Source organism: Ooceraea biroi, chromosome 3, assembly GCF_003672135.1.
Source record: "Ooceraea biroi isolate clonal line C1 chromosome 3, Obir_v5.4, whole genome shotgun sequence".
Taxonomy (NCBI): Eukaryota; Metazoa; Arthropoda; class Insecta; order Hymenoptera; family Formicidae; genus Ooceraea; species Ooceraea biroi.
In genome coordinates this window covers 10,334,141-10,353,826 of record NC_039508.1, presented here as the reverse complement: position 1 = coordinate 10,353,826, position 19,686 = coordinate 10,334,141, and the positions used below count along the sequence as shown (strand labels likewise).

At 45.7% G+C, this 19,686-nt stretch overlaps 1 protein-coding gene across 4 annotated transcripts in view; it reads right to left on the bottom strand.

Moving 5' to 3' along the window:
• Window positions 1-60: 60 nt before the first annotated feature.
• LOC105276886 (inositol-pentakisphosphate 2-kinase) overlaps window positions 61-19,686 on the bottom strand; it is a 71,693-nt gene continuing 52,067 nt past the window's right edge. For 3 of the 4 annotated variants that reach the window (XM_011334870.3, XM_011334871.3, XM_011334869.3), the window contains 6 exons: window positions 10,614-10,818; window positions 3,091-3,296; window positions 2,555-2,974; window positions 2,264-2,473; window positions 1,800-2,179; window positions 61-1,379 (listed from right to left, as the gene is read on the bottom strand). In XM_011334870.3, the coding sequence (XP_011333172.1) occupies window positions 1,187-1,379; window positions 1,800-2,179; window positions 2,264-2,473; window positions 2,555-2,974; window positions 3,091-3,296; window positions 10,614-10,818 (1,614 nt within the window). In that variant the 3' untranslated portion in view covers window positions 61-1,186. The remainder of the gene's footprint in view (window positions 1,380-1,799; window positions 2,180-2,263; window positions 2,474-2,554; window positions 2,975-3,090; window positions 3,297-10,613; window positions 10,819-19,686) is intronic. The other variant, XM_011334872.3, reaches the window with a different exon arrangement.

The following is a 19,686-nucleotide window of genomic DNA, read 5'->3' as shown; positions in this document are numbered from 1 at the left end:
TTATACACGATGCTGATGAACTAATTCGATCGTATCATGCAAGTTTTGGATACACTTGTCATATCGCATAGCAACGTTTATTAAATAACAACATAACATGTCTTTTTATACATTGCACATTGTTAAAATCATGTCTCAGTAAACCGCAAGTAAAACAATGTCATACAAACATTTATTTTTACAGTTTAAACCTCTAATATCACACACAACTATCTTTATATTCTGTTAGATAATCGCACGCTCACGCAAATGTCAAAGCCTCTCTTTCTTCAATTTTCTTATTTTTATTTGTTCGACATTTTCAGAAAACTGACGCTGGTTCAATCACATTCACTGTCTGAAAAATAAGATAGATTCTTCCCTACTTAATTAAGTTCATCTTTTACATTACCATCACATTTGACACGAGTTATTGCCAGTAGTAAGCAAAGTAAACTCGTAACATGCATACAAGATACAATTGTATTATCGTTAAAATAAAAATGTTGATTTCGATTTTAGTAAGCGTATAAAACTGTATAATTCGTATTTCAGATATAATAATTTATATCAATCACTTATATCCTTTACAGTATACAAGTCAGTCTTATATCGTACGAGATCCTTACACATTAGCGCAAAACTTATCTCAAATCAATACCAAATGTTTTTCTATTCTACTCGTATTCTTTCATTTCGCTCCACTGAAAGGTCGATATAATCACAATTTGAAACAGATCACAATGAAAGAGCTATAATAATAAGTCGTGAGGAAACCCGTAGAAATATTTCTGTTTTTCGTTTCAACTAGACACTAATTCTAGACAACTCATACTAGACAACACACCACACGATCCATACAGAAAGTTCGAAATCCTATAAAAAACAATAATTTACTTACATTATTAAATTAAGTAGAATTTTACAGCCGTATAAGATATGTTGTTCGACAAATGACTAATTATTTCAGTCAGTTATCCATACACTCAGAAAAAATCATTCCATTTAATTACTAAAATTGACGAATAATGGCATCGATATTTCGTTTACTTTCGCATGAATATCGTAGACTCGCATAAGTATAATTGGTTTCATTGGTAATACGTAATCAGTAAGCGTATCGACAATTGGGTAGACATGCACTTATTTTATATAAACATTCTTTATCATGTGTCAGATGCTGTGTCGTTGTTGGCTTCTTGACTAATCACCCATTTTTAAGAATATTCTCCTCCAAGAGGGAATTCACGGAATCAAAAATATCCACGTCTCGTTGCCGATGCTTTTTGATGGAGTGAACGCTTTTTGGGTCCAGATCTGAGACTCTGACGCTGCTTAAAAAGTAAAGCTGATCCGACAGCTTGATTGTATTTTTCACGGGCGCTCTTGATACGTTTTCTCTGTAAAAAGAGAGAAATTATGATTATTACATTCAAGTATCTGAAATACATTTGACAAAAATAACAATAATTTGTTTGTTATGCATTTAAGTCGCAAGTCATGATTCACGTGTCACATTTTCTGAGAGATTACTAAAGAATATTTCCTATACTAATTATAAGCATGTCACAAACTTGAAATCAGACATCAGATAAATAAATACAACACGTGTTCGCTATGTTGCATTATCTTGAGCGATTGTTATATTTTTACAATGGAGAGACTGGATAGCGTTCTCTCTCGTAAACGCATCGCATTAATTTAATCTCCCTGTCACAAGTCTATCTCTGTCGAGAGATTTTTATATGTTATAAGATTTTTGATATTATTTCTTAAATGCGCAGCGAGAAACGAACCATTGTTTCATATGATGCACTTACGGTTGCAATTCGCGAAAGGTCATCAATATCGAACAATCCCTGGCCGTGGCAAATAAAAGATAATTTTGCAGCGCCGACAAATGCTCGGCCGCAATCCGCGCGTTCGCCTTTCGCTCGTCAGCATCGTCATTAGCTCTCTGATTATGCAGCCTCTTGTTTCCATAAAACGACTGGCGCGAATCTAGACCACGACGAAATTCTGTTTGCGATACAAAGCCGCCGTTCACGTACGTTCTGTCGGTATTAGTAGATAAGATATACTCCGAACTGGCATAATGATCTCCATTAAAATCATCGTCGTCGTATTTTCTCGTAACGCTGTTCTTGGAGACTTTCTCCAAGTATATGTCCTTTATGGCCTCCGTCTGGATGACTAGATTCTGGAAAATAAGTAATTCTCTAATGCATTAATACGTTCCCACGGGAATCGCGTGGAGAGCGATTAAATCTACAATACTGCATACCGTAGGTTTATCGAATAATGCGCGGGGAACGGTACGGATCTCGTCCAATTTCGCCAAACCAGAGTACATCAGATCGTCATTCAGCAATGGCGCATACTTGGAGTACACGTCGTAAATGTAACTGGTACTGACGTAAGATACCCGCTGCATGTTCCAGATCCGCTCGAGCACCGAATCTTTCGGCAGTTCGTTACCGTCGAAATTACAATTCTGCAAAAGGAGAAGGAGGATCAATTAAAATATAATCATGTGATACACGAATATTAGAATTTTAGAGGAGCAAGCAGTTACTTTTCCCACGAAACGAAGGCACCATTCGGCTCTCGTGACCGCGCTCGGTTCGGCGCAGAACGTCGGGACTTGATTCGCGGCTGAAGGATTACGTGGACGAGGTGCGACGAATATCTCCAGCTGTTCCTGGGCGACAGGCCGGGTAAGGGCGGCGCACACCAAATTGCAGAACTCGTCGTTGTGGCTGACTCGCTCGGTGCACGGCACCGCCGCATTTCGAAACCACTCGTCCAGCACGTCCTCGAGATCGCTCGTCGAAGACTCTTGGTCGTAGACGACCAGACCGTCCTTGAAGATTTTCAGGTTGTTCTGCGGCGACCTCAAAAGCTCCTTCACGGCGGTCGTCATGCGCGTCTCCACTCCAGAGAACAGCTCGAACGGACAGTAATTGCTACGGGCGGTGATGCTCTTCTTGCGCAGCTGGAAAATATATTTCGCTTTAATATAGTTTTACTACCGTTTGTTCGCTTTGTAGAGGTCTCGGCATACTGTTATTTGCAAATCCGTAAGTTTATTGAATGAATAAATATCGATACCTTGGCGTACTGATGGAGGCAATATGGACACCTGGGAAATCTCTGGCCTGCCTTCTGCAAGTACCCCTGCTTCGGCTTGATCTCCACGCAGAACGTCGAGCGACTGCGGAAGGTGGTTTCATCATGTTTCAACTGCAGGTCCAGAAACGTGTAATCCGAGAACTTTGTAACGTACACGTCCGTGATTTCCTTGTGTCGACGTTTCTCTAGAACAGACGGTAAGATTGAACGATCAGTGTCTCACATCATTTCTTCTCTACTTATTTTTAATGTATTTTTCAAACGTAGAAAATAGTTCAAAATAAAAATAATTCTTCTTCAATGATTTCTGCAGCAGCGTGATAGCGAAACATTCTTGCAATTCACGTGATCTCAAAATAGAGGAAAGTCACGCGATAAGGAATCGCACGTTGGGCGCAGCAGCGATGCAAACTATGTATCGCATTAGCTGAGAACGTTCCGCGTATATCCCACGCATTACGAGGAAATCGTCGTTCATATTTATTCGAGAAAAATGCCGAATAGGTGTCGAGAGTTAAGAGAGATGAGGAGCTACGACGCCGTGATGCGAGTCTAAACAGCGGCATAATCTCTCACCGGTGATTGCGGGATGATCGTTTCGTTTATCGGAGTAGCGTGAATTAACGAGCGCGTGGTTGAACTTTCCCTCGGAGCATTTGCCACCGTCTGACACGCGGCCGTAAGATATCACCACAATTAAACGTGTCAAACAGAAGTTGCCTCGTTATCCCGCGTTATCCGTCGACGGAATATCCGAGCGGTACCCCCCAAATTGGATGTACTTCATTAGTCATTCGTATCGCTCTTGCTCTCCCGCGGAGAAGTTAACAGCCGGATATAAATGTAGTCATATCACGAATTTCGACAGTTGCATTGCATCGCGACCGAAAAAAAACAAAAAATCTACGCGAGATTTCGGCGTTGCGTTTCTAAATAAAGTTCTCCAATCGCCGCGATAACATTATTTGCCGATGAAGCCGGTGGAACGAGGGAAGGGAAAGGGGAGTCAATCGAGAAATTACATCAAAACGCACACGTTTTGTGTGTCACGTTAGCGCTATTACATGAAATTGTACCTTTTTAGCGCAATTGACGCGCGCGTTAAATGGGTCAATTATTCCGACCCAGCCATTTTCGCTCTACGTTATGCTTGTTGCAGTTTATGTTAAAATCGTGAGGGGATATATGACAAGAGATTGATTATATCATAGCGCATAATAACGCATAATAACGTTCAACGCGGAAACGTAGCATTCAGACATTCTCGCATCCAGATAACGTTTATGTACTATTAAATGTATACAATTATACACCGCGCGTTAGTTAGCGTCATTAGCTTGTCGAAGGCAAACGAGTCGATTGCGCTCGTAATCTCGATACGTTGTACACGTGTAACGCTTGAATCAAGGCTTATGCGTTCCTAAAATTTTATTATCTGCTCATCACGATATAACGCGTCCAATTTTAAGCCATATCAATTACATGTTCGTTATATGAGACAGAAAAATTTACAAATTTTGGATTCCAACTCAAAGAGTCGCTTGAAAATTCTTTTCCTTTCGACAAGTGCATGAGGAGACTGACGCAACAGAAACAGTGAAGATGCAGAATCGTGCCGCAGCTTTAGATAGTCTCTGTTTACACATTCTTCGTTTCAGTCTTGAAAATAAACGTCCGACACGGCCGTTCGCTTGTAAAAATATCCTGCTCGCCGTGACGCGAGTCGATCTCTGAAAATAGGTGATATCGAGGATAAGCTCTCGCGAAAGACAGTGGGCGATTACAAAACGAGAGGAGGAAAAAAAGCGGCCCGCGACGAGAGTGCAGCAGGCTTATGCACCGACGCGGACCAATAAAGGCGCGGTATCCAAAGTAAGCAATGAGACAAAAATAGCAAGATTTTTGTTAGAACAACTGCTCCAAGTTTTGCGAGGAAAATTCTCGTCCCGGAGAGCAACGTTATCTCATTGCGCTTACACGTCAGTATCTCTGAAAAACGAGTCTCGTAACAACTGCAACGTTGTGTTCGTGCTGCGCACCCTTCAAAAAACATCGCAAACGTACCGGAGATTGGAAATCCCGTTTTGCACGCGATAAGACAGGGATGAGGCTGCTGTTGCCGATCGAGACCGTTAATTACGCGTTAATGAAAGCGGCCGAGGGGGAAGAGCAGCCGCGCGTATCGCGGCGGTGATGCCGGATGATTCGGTTTCGCGCGAACATTAGATCAATCTGGCGTGTTATTGGGGAGACGACGCGCGCGGCGAGCTTGCCGACAATGAAATTGACGGCGAAATTGCCGCTATCGGCGCCGAGCTTAGCCGGCAGATTTTTGTCGTTTCCACGTTCGGTAATAATACGGGCGGCAGCCTGTGTGTGTGCTTGCACGCACGCGACGCGACAGGAAATCGATACTGCCATATCGCGCGAGTGCGCAATATCGTCGGAGATAACGCGCGCTCTCCGCCAGCCGATGTGTGACACGGCTTTTAAATAAAATATCGACAATCGCGCGAATTTCCACAAAGACATCCGGCGAACGATATCGAGCGAGCAGTAATCCGTGAGGGACGTCCACGTTATTCGGGAGGAGGAGTTGCGGGTCCGGTTTAATTTCGCGTTCATTAAATCTCGACGTGTTTGATGAGGGTTTGCGACAATCATCGTAATGATTCTCGGCGGCTCGAGTAAATTTCATTCAATTAACGATTTTCATTCTACTAACGATTACTTTTAAATCATTTATATGCACACAACATGTACATGTGTGTTCTTGATACGCGAGACACAAAACGAAAATCACGGTAGGTAGCAGGTTCTACATTCCAATCAAGAGATAAGACGTAAAAACTATTATTTCATTAGATAGCATTCGGCCGTTAGAGACACCTTTCCCTTAATAGAAATTGCACGTTACGTGCCGGCGAATACGGTATACAATTAGCCGCGTTTCCTTAAAGATATTTCTTGAAATAGTCAGAACGACGGTTTTCTCTTCGGCGGAATAGAATTCCATCGGGCTGCAGCCACCTCGCTCGCGAAACGTATCTCCCGGTCCGGCTGGCTGCGCCGTCGATCCTCGTGTGTTCGTTTTGTAATCGTCAGCCAAGGCGCAGGACGAGGAGATGGCTTCTATTTCCAATCGCTGCGGGAGAAAGTGCCGCCGGAATATCGACGAGCCCGCGGAAAGAAAAGCGGAAGAGCGCAACGGTCGACCACTTGTTGCATCTCCTGACGCGAGAGATCGGACCAGATAGACTTTCGGCCGGGGCGAAGAGGGAAAATCGGCAAACACGCGCAGGTAAACGTTCGTTCATCCACGGATAATTCCATCCACGGAACGAGCTGCGAAGAGCGAGGAAGTCGCGCGTCCCCAGCGAAAATGTCATTGCAGATAAATCCGCGCACCAGCGAACGTAACGTCCGTTACACTTTGGCAGCAACGAAAGAAAGCATACCGCAATCACGGAACGGCGATCAACCGCAGAGATCCGCAAAAAAGTACCTGCGTCGTGGTGGACTTCCGTCGTACCAACGCACGTCCGTCTTGCGACGCCACGATGGAGACGTCACGATGCTTGTCTGATTATTAATTATCGCGAAAGGATATTAACGTGACGAATCAGCGATACGAAGCGTCCTCCGATTAGCATCTTCTTGGCAACCCTCACGAATACATCCTGCCAGTATTCGTCCGCTCCTGCCCACCCACTTTATCGAGGACGTTCTCGAGGAGGACCCCATTTCACGAAGTCTGTCAGGCAAATTTCCGGTGGCGAACACCCGATATACCACGATGGTAGGCGCCTATGCATAAACAAACGATAGTCCACGCCCACGGTGTGCATGCATGTAAATGAGTATCGAACGCTATTCCGTGAACAATTCCGTGTCCGTTTATGTCAAAGTTATGCCAGCTGTTCTTTCGCACGAGCAATGTGGAATATGAATGAATCAAGTGCGATTCCGATTATTTTTATAGCGTGCTTATCGTTCCTGCTATATTTGCATCCACTGTTCCCGCCGTGTAAACGACGCCCACGCGTTTATATTGAAGTCGCGCCTTAAGAAAGTATTAAGTAATTAACGAATTACGAACCCACGCACATACGATGACATTGAGATCCATGTTAAGGAAAGACGGTAATTGGCCGGTATGTTTTAAAACAATCTTGCTGGGCTGGTTTACGTGATCGATGGATCCGATAAAGCGCGGACGACAATTGCCCCGGGCAATCTCGCACCGAAAGAGAAAAGGGAAGTAGTTCCACGGAACGCGAAATTACCGCGCGTTGCATACAATGGGCGGATCTCCTTCTCGCCGATAGCGGATGATAAACGTTGTTGCATTATTCAAAAATAAATCCCCGCGCGCGATCGCGTGGCCGCGATCTCGCGCTTTCGCAGTGTGCATGCGTGTAACAAACGGTTCTCAAACAGAGCGCAGAGCCTCTCCTAGAGTCGGAGAAGGGATGATATCCCTTATCCAGCAAATAGCACCCCTTTTGGTGCGCCTGCAATTGATTAATCCTTTCACCCTTAACGCCGACTGCAATCATCCATCCATGAAATGGACTGATTAAAACCAAATTTATATATTATAAATATTGTCTTTACTAAATATTGCTTTTTAGTAAACTCCACTTTGTTTCTATGTTTGGAAAATTCTGTCTTCAATATAACGAGCTAAAAACTGAAATTCCATTGTCTGTTAACTTGGAAGAACATTTTATTTACCGAATCGCAATTGTTTTTCCGTAATTCTTTCTGCCGTCCAACGAGGAGTGTAATCTTGTTATCATCGAATAACGCACGAAAAGTGTGCATCAGCGATCTGGTTTCGACCTTTCGCGTGAAAAAAAATAGAAAGAATCACAAAACGAGATGGAGATACTACGTGTGTAAATATTACCAGTCCTCGCTGCATACAAACAGAAAATATATCATCTGGTTTTATCCTCTGACGAGAGTCCCGGCGCGCTAAATATCAGTGGAAAATCAAGCGTGATATTTCATCGTCTTCTAAAAATACCATTTAGAAGCTCGTGAGTCGAAGGAGCTGCACACACTCGCGTATCCAAGGGATATATCGTCACGCTGTAGGATAAATGCCTCGCTGATGGATATCTGCCCACCGTAACTTATTAAATCGACTCTATCTGAACGAATAACTCCGCTGATTGACCATGAAGATTGCTTTTTCGCTCACCCTGCCATCGATTCTCCGAAAATGTTAGACAAATGAATGTGGGACAAGCAGAGGAGAATTAAAAGATACAAAAAGCGGCCGCACGCTGACGAAAAGTACGCAGATCGCTCGAATAAACTAATTGAAGAGACGCACGAAATGCCTGGACGCACGAAACGACCTCACTCGTACGTTGGCTTTTGCAAGGGTACAGATTCCGAGGGAACGATCGGCGGACACCTCGGGGTCGTGGCCTTTTCGTAGGAGTACCCACCAACGGCGCTAGTCTCGCTCGAGAACGTGTGAACGCCGTGGCCAGTGCGTAGACGCAGCGAGATGCACATTAAACCGAGAGATTTCTCTTGTAAATAGAGAGTTTTACGATATACAAAGATTCACGCTAAATTTAGAGAGACAATCCACGTAGCGAGATAGTTCATGGTACGCGTGTGTATCTCCGGGGATTTTTTCGAGAGAGATAACGGCGCCAACCGACGACGCTGTCAAAGCCGAGCCGGCTTCAACGTCTCCGTCTCGAGGACACTTCTCCTCCGGCGACGTCACCTCTTCGAGAGCGCACAGCTGCAGGCGGAGGAACACGGCTCGGCCCGCACACGCGGGCTGCAACGGTCGTAAATTTAGCCAGTCGCGAAGGCGAGACGAGGCGGACGTGACGCTCTTTATTCCTGAGAACGGAAAGAGTCAGCCGCGCGTCTGCTTCGAGCCTGCGACTGATTTGGCTGAATCGTGTGTGTCTCCTCCGTTTTGCTATCGATCGCTAAACGGTGACGCAGCTCGCGCCGAGAAAGCCGTGTTCGTTTTGTTCCTTGAGCGCCGACGTTCGTTTAATTGGCGTTAATTAAGCTCGCGACGAGCGAATGGCTTACACATGATTCTCGTTTGCAACGGAAAGCGTAGTGGGAACCATTATTAAATCGTCGTGTGCCGACTCGGGACGGCGTTTTTTGTCGTGGCGCCCAATCGCTTTCCAACAGGCGACGCCGAGATATCCATATCCTGAGCGTTTACTTGTCGCCCACACCCACTCTCGGGATCGTTTCGCGCAAAGTGATCTTGACGAGCGCGTTCCGGCGAGTAGAAAGTTCTTATCGTCGGGGTAAAATGTCAATATAATTATCGCCGCGTCGTTGTCATTATTAACGGCCGAGAGTAATGTCTAATCTTCTACGATTTAATATAATAGGATACCGCTTTTGCTTGAATCGTTAAACGCGATTAAAGTTCCGCAATCTCAAACGTCACCTGAAAGATGCACGTCAGTCAAATATCGTCTTAGATAATAATTTTGAAAGGATCTCCGTCGAAAGAAAGATTCTACGTAATCCATGTAACGTGATAATGTCGTAACATTTGCTCGTTTCCGCCTAAAATTAATCGCGCATCACATTTTCGCAACGCTTGATGGTAGCTTGACGTACATTCCGCAATTGCGAGAATATCCATGTTGGACCATAGCGACCGCTAATTTGACAGATCAAGCGGATCCGCGAATTCAACGCCAATCAATTCCAAACTCGCCGGATTAATCGCCCCACCGGGACATCGCGAGGGCAGCGAATCGCAGATTGCTTTGCATATTCAAGGAGTGTTCCGAGCGGTTTTTCTCCTACGATGTATGTACACTGACAATATCATCGTTCGATAGCATCGATCGGCCGCCTGGAAAAGAAATGAAACAGGCGGAGGAGGGAACAAGGTGCAACCGGATCGCCCGTTGTTCACAATATCGTGACGAAATCGATGAAATTTCAGCTCGGAGCTGCTCGCGTGCACGAGAAACTCGGCGGCGTCCCGAGAGGTTTCGAGCGCACAAGGATCGTTATTCGTCCGCGGCATCGAAAAATAAGGTGGCAGGTGCACGCCGGTGAAGAATAAGTCAGCGATTCTGCCTTAACGGTAATAAAAACGAGAGAAAGACCGAACGGTTGGAACTAGTTACGATCGGATAGCACCTGTTCGTGTACCTCGCACAGCAGCACGATTGCTCATACGAATCTCGAAAACCCACATACTGCCAGAGAAAGTGATGCCCGATAATTGAACGTTAAAAATAATCGCTCAAGATAAATGGCGAACCGAACGAGTCCGGTAGGCTACAGCTCCAACTACGCAAATAAATTCGCAAAAGTAGTTAAAAATAATTTAACTTTCCAAGCAGCTCGGGTATCGAATGGAAATTCCTGTGCATTCTATGCAGATATAAAAAAAAGAAAGAACGACAAAGGCATGCATGTGTGTGTGTGTGTATATATATATATATATATATATATATATATGTGAGAAAACAATTTACCTGGGCGGAGAGGGCGGATGACGTCCGACAATTTGGCTATATCGGTCGCGTCGTAACGAACAATTTCGGGGATCTGCATGTAAGAGCCCAAAAAACAGGAAATCACGTTCCTGGCAAACCTCACCTCCCGTTGCACGCGTGTTTTGCCGGCATCCGGTGAAACCTCGCCTGGTAACGACTTCCGGAATCGTATTACCTTGTGCTCCTGAAAAAACGAGAAGCATATATAGTCAAAACAGTTGATGCAAAAAGCTGAAGCCAGATGCTGACCGCATTTCGCAGGGAATCTTGGAATCGTTTATGCAATATTTTTCTTTATAAAAATGATATTTAACGTTTGCAAGTACATATATTTCAATCGCGCGAATGCGAGAGATAGGTACAGTCGATCATCTCATTTCATGTGCGCTGCTATAAACAAGCCCACGTGAAGCCGCATTCTGGCCACAAATCGTGAACGGAAAACCGTTGCGGACATAAAAAGATCCAAGAACGACGCACGTCGCGGCTATTCTCTCTCTTTCCGTTAGCAATGATTTCTCGGTCTGACTGACAAACGACCCTGCATTTTCCATGTCGCCCGTATACACCGCTCGCGTTATCAGGAACAGATCAATGTCTCCCAAGCTGGCGAGTACTGGGCGAGCAAGGCGAGTATGTGGGTCGACTTTATGAAAAATTCTCGGGTTAAAGATAACGGGCAAGTCGCGCTCAGTTCACCTCGTCCGTTGTTTCCAACCTCGAGCACATTCAACTTTGTCGTTGCAGCGAATATTTACAAATGTCACGAATCAATAAGCTGAGCTGCTGGATGACCTTGTTTACCGAATTAAATTTCTAATTTTCACTTGACAGGTATCAAGACGTATCGATAAGTCGATGTTTGAGCTAGCGTTTTCTCCGCGATGCATCTTTTCACGTATCTTTTTTTCTAATATTTAGTCGAGAGAGTCATAAATTTTTTGACGTTTCTAAGACATCTCAGACCTTAGGCAAGCTGGGCCTCCCTGAATGGTGCAATGTATTTATAATAATAATGTTTTCGAGGTGGCATCTGCGAATTCAACAGCACAAGGTCTTCTCGCAACTTTTATTTCAACACGAAAACGTGCGTCGGGTCTCGTTGACATTCGCGGTTTCGTAAGCCAGCCATTATTCGCAATAATTTCGCAAGACCTGGACAAGCAAGTAAACGCAACCGTTACTTAACAGCAGTGGCGCACGTTCCATGCGGTGATTTTCGGCACGATAATCGACACGCTCGATCACAATCACCGGCAAACATCAAACGGACCGTATCAAATTCGATGATTTTGCATTTAAGAAAAGAAAAAAATAAAGCATCGAACAAACAACCACTAAATGCTCTCGAGCCAGTCATCATTTCTACAGTCATCATATTTTAAAAATATATTTATATATTAATATATATATTTTTAAAATACAATCTTTCGAGCTTGAGATTCAAGTCGCGACTTATCATAATTCTGGATGAGCATTAAATTTATCTTCATGAGAATCAAATTTTCGTGAACGAATCGACCGATCCAAATCGCCTGAGACATTCAGACTAGCGGACGAAACTAGATAAGAATGATCAATGATCCGTCTAAAAGCAGATCACAATTTCGTGACATGCTTTAATTACTATCCATGAATAGCATAAACGACGGGGCGTTAATGATCAGGGTGTGCGCGCCAGTGTTCTATGCATGAAACCGGCCGTGCTACTAACCGGCGGACGTTTTGTCACGTAAAAAGACGGAGATGAACACCCGATCGGCCCCGCCGGCCCAATAATGACGCACGGTGAATGCTCTGACGGGTTGGTTGTTGCTACGCGTTCCACTTTGCTGACCGTTCGTGGCGATATCCGCGCAAATTATTGACGATTCGAGAATAGCCGCGATGGCCTGGGGCAAGCAATGCGTTCATGTATTGCTCAACTATTACGAGCAAGGTAGCACCGCGCACCGATACCGGATATCGATGTGTTAGCACTACGATGCTGCGAAACATCAAATGCGGATGTTTTCGCACGAAAATCGGACGGGGAAACACCTGGAATTTTCGGTGGATCGGGTAAACTGGAGTGATTAGCGCAAACGACGAGCAATCGCATTGCGCACTTGCAGCAAAATTGCTCGGCAATGTTGCGCGAGATTAGCTATCGCACAGACTTGCTCCACGCGAAGCAATGAAATTGGGAACGACGTATGGGGTTCCCGGCACTCCTACGATAAATTTTCTCAAGAGCGTGCGACCCTACATGAACCAAGCTAATCGATATATAGGCTAAGCCGGCTGACGTGGCTGCAAGTCTTTTCATGCGTCACGTCTATTAATGTGGATGTATATACCTGCCTATTACCGTGTGTCGCTCTTTTTTCGTGCAAAGTCTGCCAGCGATCTATTACGCATGTGCGGGGAAACGACGCACGCGATTACATGTCTGAAAATATCGTAGGACTTGGGACAAGTCAATATCCCATTAAACAGCCCACTGAATAACATTTTGCGAGGTGAAATCCTAAAAGGGAAGACGCATAAATAATTTGTCTTGCAATCCCGTTAACTCCTCGTTTCTTGCACTCACGACAGCGATCATCATGTTTGACGAATAAAGATAAATAAACGTGTCGGAAAGTGACAGGCCGTTAAATTCTCTCTTGCCATCAGTCTCCTGTAATAAGCTACGACAATAATTCACGATTTACAGTGGCCAGTGACGGATACGCGATACGCAGGAGGATCGAATAACAAACGGTCCGTAACGCGAATTAATCGCCTACAAGAGAATAGCATCTCGACTGGAGCGAATCAAAGTGCAAACGGCAAAAAGTACTAATCGCCTCAGTACGATTACGTAAACAAAATTAAACAGGAGATCGCAAAGGCGCGTTCCAGCCTCGTTGAAACGCTCGGCGAGTGCTGCTTGCATTAAGCCGCTAGTGTTGTTTTTACACGAGCAGTTTTTAACGGCTAATCTATTACGTATGAGTGACCCCGAGAGTATAAACAACATATTTTTTTAACGCAACGCAAACTACCAACTCGGATACTCGTGCGACTGCTCCGATAAGGATATCGTTATCAGGTTCAATTCGAGTTACGCCTTTGAATGCACAATGTATTCCTATCGATACGTTTGCAATGTTGGCGGGAGGGAGGGCTTTCACAATATTTTCGAAAAATATTTCCAATCAAATGTACGCGCGTATCACACGAGAATACCCGAGTCGAAATTTTGCGCCTACTTTAATGCTTTTAGCAGTCGTACGAACCTACTTTTAGGAAAATAGAACCTAGAACTCTTATATTGAAACTCAAACTCCTACAAACAGATGTTAAGATGCTATTTTGACCCTGCAATATTCGGCTATAATCTTGATCGTAACCTGCTTTAACGCTCTAGCGGCAAAAAAGGAAATTTCGGACATATTTTAGTGTTAAAGTAGTAGCTAAATAGACGCTGAATAACGCCTCGGATGAAGAATTCGAGGTTCAATGTAGAACTAAAATTTCGACTCAGGTACCGATATAAAAATATCGCGATCTGTAATCTCTCGTTGCAAGAATTCCGATTCTAAACAGGAGCGGCTCATTGCTCTTTCGTTGGCGAACGGAAACGTGTCCAGGCACACAAACAGCAGGAAATCGATATTGACACCGATGTTCGTTTCGATTCCGTGCGACATGGCGGAGGGAAGCGACCGGATGCCGGTTCGGCGAACCGTGTCCAGCACGCGAGTACGATCTCATTAAATTCAACATGACCCGTTCCGTTGTCCGCCCGCGACAGATCGGATCGCGCCCCGAGACCTCAACACGCCGGAACGGTATCGCGCCTGCAGCAGCAGCAACAGCAGCTGCAGCTGCACCGCACGATGCTCGCGATGCGTGCAATTTCCTACCGAAAATGTCACGCCGCGACGCGTTCCGCGGCTTTCGCGGCCGGGAAACACGAGACCGTACCATTATCCCGGCCTGCGAACAAATGCAGATCATAACGAGAAATGATTCTGATCGGTTGCGATTGGGGACGTTTAATGAAACGGAATTGAAAAGTTCATTTCAGGAAAGGAGGAAGATGCAATGATGAATGGAAGTTCCCAAGTGCGCCAGGTATCAATCCAGATGGCTAATCCCATACGGTGAACTGCGATGGACAGGTTTCGAAAGATTTTATCGCGCATCAACGAGTGCTTAATTTTATCACTTGCAAAGTCCAGTCCGCAAATGACCCTAACCCCTCTAGCTATCACCTAATTAGAGCAGTTTAGAAAGTAAACTAAGGATAATCACAATCATAAAAGATCGTAGTATGATTTATCGTGCGAGAGATAAGACTCTCTTTTCCTCATATTTAATCTACGAAGATAATCTGTGTACTGTTATCTCGCGAAGCTACTTTTGGAAAATATTACAGAGCTCTCGCAAGATTTCCCGTGAAATCTGTCTCGTAAATGTGGAAATAATTGCAAGTCTTGATTAAAAATCTATATGTCAAAGTAATAGATATGTTTTTATTAATAAATTTTAATAAATCCAATATCGAACAATTTCGAGAAACAAACGGGGCGCGCTTATTACTGATAATAAAAACTGGATATCGATATTTCGTCATCGGGGGAGGAGGCGCAAAGCTGTAACTACAGGGGGAGCAGAAATAAACGATTGATCGGTCGAGCATTTTATAGCCGCGAGTGTCTCGCGAACGGATAATAAGGGTCAACGACCGGCCGAACTCCCTGGAAGAATCGCGGAAGCGTGTTAATTACAAATCGCCCGCCGAAGCCATCCATCGATCGTTCCCGACCATTCATCACCCGGCGATCGCCAGCACAGTTCTGAGGCGTGCGGAGGATCGATCGGTCGGCCGATCCCCACCTCGGTGGCCTCCTTTCTTCCTCCACTTTGCGAACATCCCCGCCACCGTGAACCGTGAGGTCAACGGCCAATGGTTAATGGTCCCTCTTTCTCCCTCTTTAACCTTGCCGCGATAAGCCTCTCCTCGTCGTTCCTCCCCTCTCTCTCCTCGACCCGACCGCCCATCACTCTCTCGTGAGAACTCGTATGTACACTCACTACCACGTCTCTCTCGGTCCCTCCGTGCACTCGCCTCTCCTCTTTCTGCCGCCCTACCTTCCCCTACTTGTCCCCTCCATCTATCCTTTTCCCTCCTTTCTTTCTCCGCTTCGTGCATCGCGCCACACACGTCCAATGGCGTGACGATCGCTGGGAGCGATGGTGCTCGGCGTGCAACGCGCATCAGGCCACGATCTACGACTGATTAGACGGAGATAGGCCACGCTCCGCGCGCAATTATCCGCACCTTGGAGAGCCGAGGCGCGGAGAACGGCTCCGGGCGAGAGACCGAGTGATCGGTTATTGCGAGTGGACGAAAAAAATGGAACTCACGAGTGAAGTTTTATATCCGATCGGAGAGAGAGAAAGATACGCATCATCGGTGACCCCGATCATGATGACCAGTCTGAGTATCAGACCGACCGAGCTCCGCTTCGGCTTTTATTACTTGGTCTCTTTGAAACATGGACTCTTGATAGTAAAGCTCAACTATGAATTAAATAAACTTCCGTCTATGTATGCATGCTGTTACGTGCACATGTGTATTGATAATAGCGCGACGATTACGCGACTGACCGCATAGCAAGAGAACAAAGTTTCCGCGAGAGACAACCGGCGATTGTCCAGCGAACGTCCGAGATCCGCAAAGTCCGATGTATCATTGTCCGTGCGTAACCGCCAATGAAGCCGTCGCTGTCGGCATGCACTCGGAGAGAATAGCGTAATCCCTGTAATCGCAACATTTACGGGATGCGATTTGACGGGACACGATGAGAAACATTGCACGAGGTGGATAATGTTGGACCTCGTAGCCATGGATCGCGTGATCGTGAGATCCAGGATTCGCGCGGACTCTGCCCACATCTTCGACATGCAGCGTCTTCGTTTCCGCCGATGATACGGTTTAACGTTTCGATTAGTGCCTTCGAGAGGCCGCCTCTCGGAAGACCAAGTTTTTCGTATAGAGGCTTTGTGCTCGCGGAGGGAAGGTATCTCCTCGTTGTTGCTGGAACTGGTCGAGCGCTCGGTTCTCGCGCGGTATCGAGCCGAACCGAACGCTATCGGCCAGGAAACCGGGTTACTACATTGTGCTAGGTAAGTTAGAGGAGAGGAGAGGAACGAGCGCGAGAACGATTCAGACGAGCCACGCGGGCTCGTTAAAGCCGCTCGTAAAGCTCGGAACCGATAAACGCTAGCACGGCTCGTACGTGCGAGAAGATAACGAAATGTTCGAGAGTATATCATCGGGTAACGACATTTCGCTCCCGCAGCTGGTGTCGTGGTTAACGACTTAATTTACCCTTCGGCTGGCACGACGCGATCGGTGATCAGCGACAAGAATTCAAAGTCTCGTTCCTTTTACTTGAAAATAAAAAAAAAAGATCGCGATTGATGCGATGATCTCCATGTAGGAAACAGAATTGATGGGGATCAACGACAAAGGATGCTGAAGGACGATAAACGAGAATACGGAAAAAGCTACGCTATGCTTCACTTAGAAACGGCATCGGACTCGAAGTATCTCGAAGTTTTGAGATCCGCTCGTCGTTCCTTTTGTGATATCGGATAATCTCGAAGTCGATGCAGCCGAGTCACGTAATAAAATTATAAACCCACACGAACGGGGATGACTCAACGCGCCGGGGTTAAGATTACTACGTGAAGAGGAAATACGTGACGAGAAGGAGAGAGAAAGAAGACGGAGGAAAAGACGAGTACATTCTACTCCATTCAAGCAGACGAGAGTGCGACGTTAGAGGTCATATTTAACAGACTATCGAGGCTCTTTCAAGTCGTTAACATGGTGTACTTTTTCTTGGCACCGCCCAAGGATGATTGAAGAATATATCGGGACTCACGTATACTAGCGTCCATCTGTTTTCTTTCATTTCCACCAAGATCAGCCATGGCGAAGTTGTTACCAAGCGATCGCGACTGCAGGTTCGACAAACTCTCGATGAGCGCAACGAGAAGTCGAAGACGGGCGACGACGCGAAAAGGGGTGGTTCGGGATGGCCACGCCGTGGCATGCGTGTGCATGCATCGCTGTTATTAACGTGCCCGGCAATCCCATAACGCGAATCGTCGGAGCGGCTTCGTGCAACAGGAGAAATCATGTAATAGAAACTCCAGCTGGTCACTGCGCGCAATGTTACTCGCGAAATGCTACTCATTCGTCGGCCTGCTCGGTGAACCGTAGCGGAAAGTTCGGACTCTTCTTGGACAACACTTCGGACCAACCTCTGGCAGCACCAAGGACTCGCGGAAATGAAAATCCCCGACTGTTGTTGCACGCTCGTGCACTACTCATGCTCGCCGTCCGCGTTCTCAGCATGCATCGCGGTCGTAGCTTTTTGTGAAATCCCATATGTCCACCGCGACACACGGTAACGGTAATCCCAGTCCAGGTAGAAGTTGGGCGCAGGATATACGGACACGTCGTGCTGCATACACGCTCGCAATTATCATCGATCCGCGATAAAGTCCGCGATGCATCCATCGGGCGGAACCGGCCGGCGGCGCGTTCGCCGGGCGTATCGCGATCCGACCGTATCGATCCTACGAAACGCACACCTGAGGAGAACGTGCAAAGTGGAAAAATTCATTTCCCGCAACGGAACGCTGCAACACGACGCGACGCGACGCAGCGCGGCGCGACGCGATGCGCACCGCATAAATAAACGGCGAGATAAGGGAACGTCGCTGGCAATTAAACGAAATTATTTATGCGAATTGTTTATCTGCGTCCCGAAAGAATACTCGGCTGCACCCAGCAAGTCGGTCGAGCGTCGTGTCAGACCCCTCCTTCCTGTCACGAAGGGTACAACTGTGCCGCATGTATATAGATACATCTGTATGCATTATTATAATGTACAGTTATCGGGGAGTTGGTCACACAGTTACTAGTTATTCGCTAATTACGGGAGTAGCGGATGTGCAAAATTTACACCCGTACAAGTACAAGTTACGGTATTTTACACGCCGTGCATGCATTGCGCGCTACTTGCTCGGCGTTTTTCGCGGATTCTTTCGTTGACGAAGAAAATGACCTTTTTTTTCTACTCGCAAGTAGTCGTTCGTAACGCGATGGAAGAATGACGACGCGAGGATTCCAATTGGAATTTTTTAATTATATGGCGATTATACGTTATTATTAAGACCAGCGGAGTTAATGACGACGGCGTATTGCACTTGTTTTTCCTCGAATCGTACCGAAGGCCGCGCTTGCAAAATTTTGTATCACGTCGACGATAACTCCTCGGGACATTTGCGTGAAAATTTCGTAAGAGATTGCACACGCGTTCTTATCTGCTCGATGGTACGGCTCGTACGATCGATTATCATCGAAGACGCAAATCACCTTCCTCCTCTCATCTAGCGGTTTAGCATTTTTATTATGCATACTATTTACGACGTTGTAATCGCGTTCACCTTTATCTCGATCCAAGGAAACGTCGATGACGATGGATGACGTACTGCAATAATGAGGGAAGAACGGATATCGGCGAGCGAATCGCCTTATCGTTTCATCCAGACGCGAATAGAAATGTATAGAAATGTGCTATACGCGTGCACGCGATACGAATTCGCAAAATCTCTCTCTCTCTCTCTCTCTCTCTCTCTTCCTCTATCTCTCTCATATATAAGATGCAAGAGGAAAAAAGCGTGTATACTCGTATATAGGGTGTTTCAGAAATAGGTGGAGAAACTTTAAGAGGATATTCTACTCACTGTAAGGATGAAAGTCATATAAACATGGGTCCGGAAATAGCTTTTTTTCCCAGTTAAAGCTTTTTATTTACAAAGTTTGATAAAAGAACATTTCATTAAAGACAATGCGGAAAATTATTTCCTCAAAGTGTATCCACTTATTTCTGAGACGCTCTGTATATCGTTGAAATGCAAGTTTACCTAGTTGATCTTGCATTAATTCGTATCGCTAGGAGCGAGCAGCGGTCGCGTGCTTTTGCACATTTGCATCTCA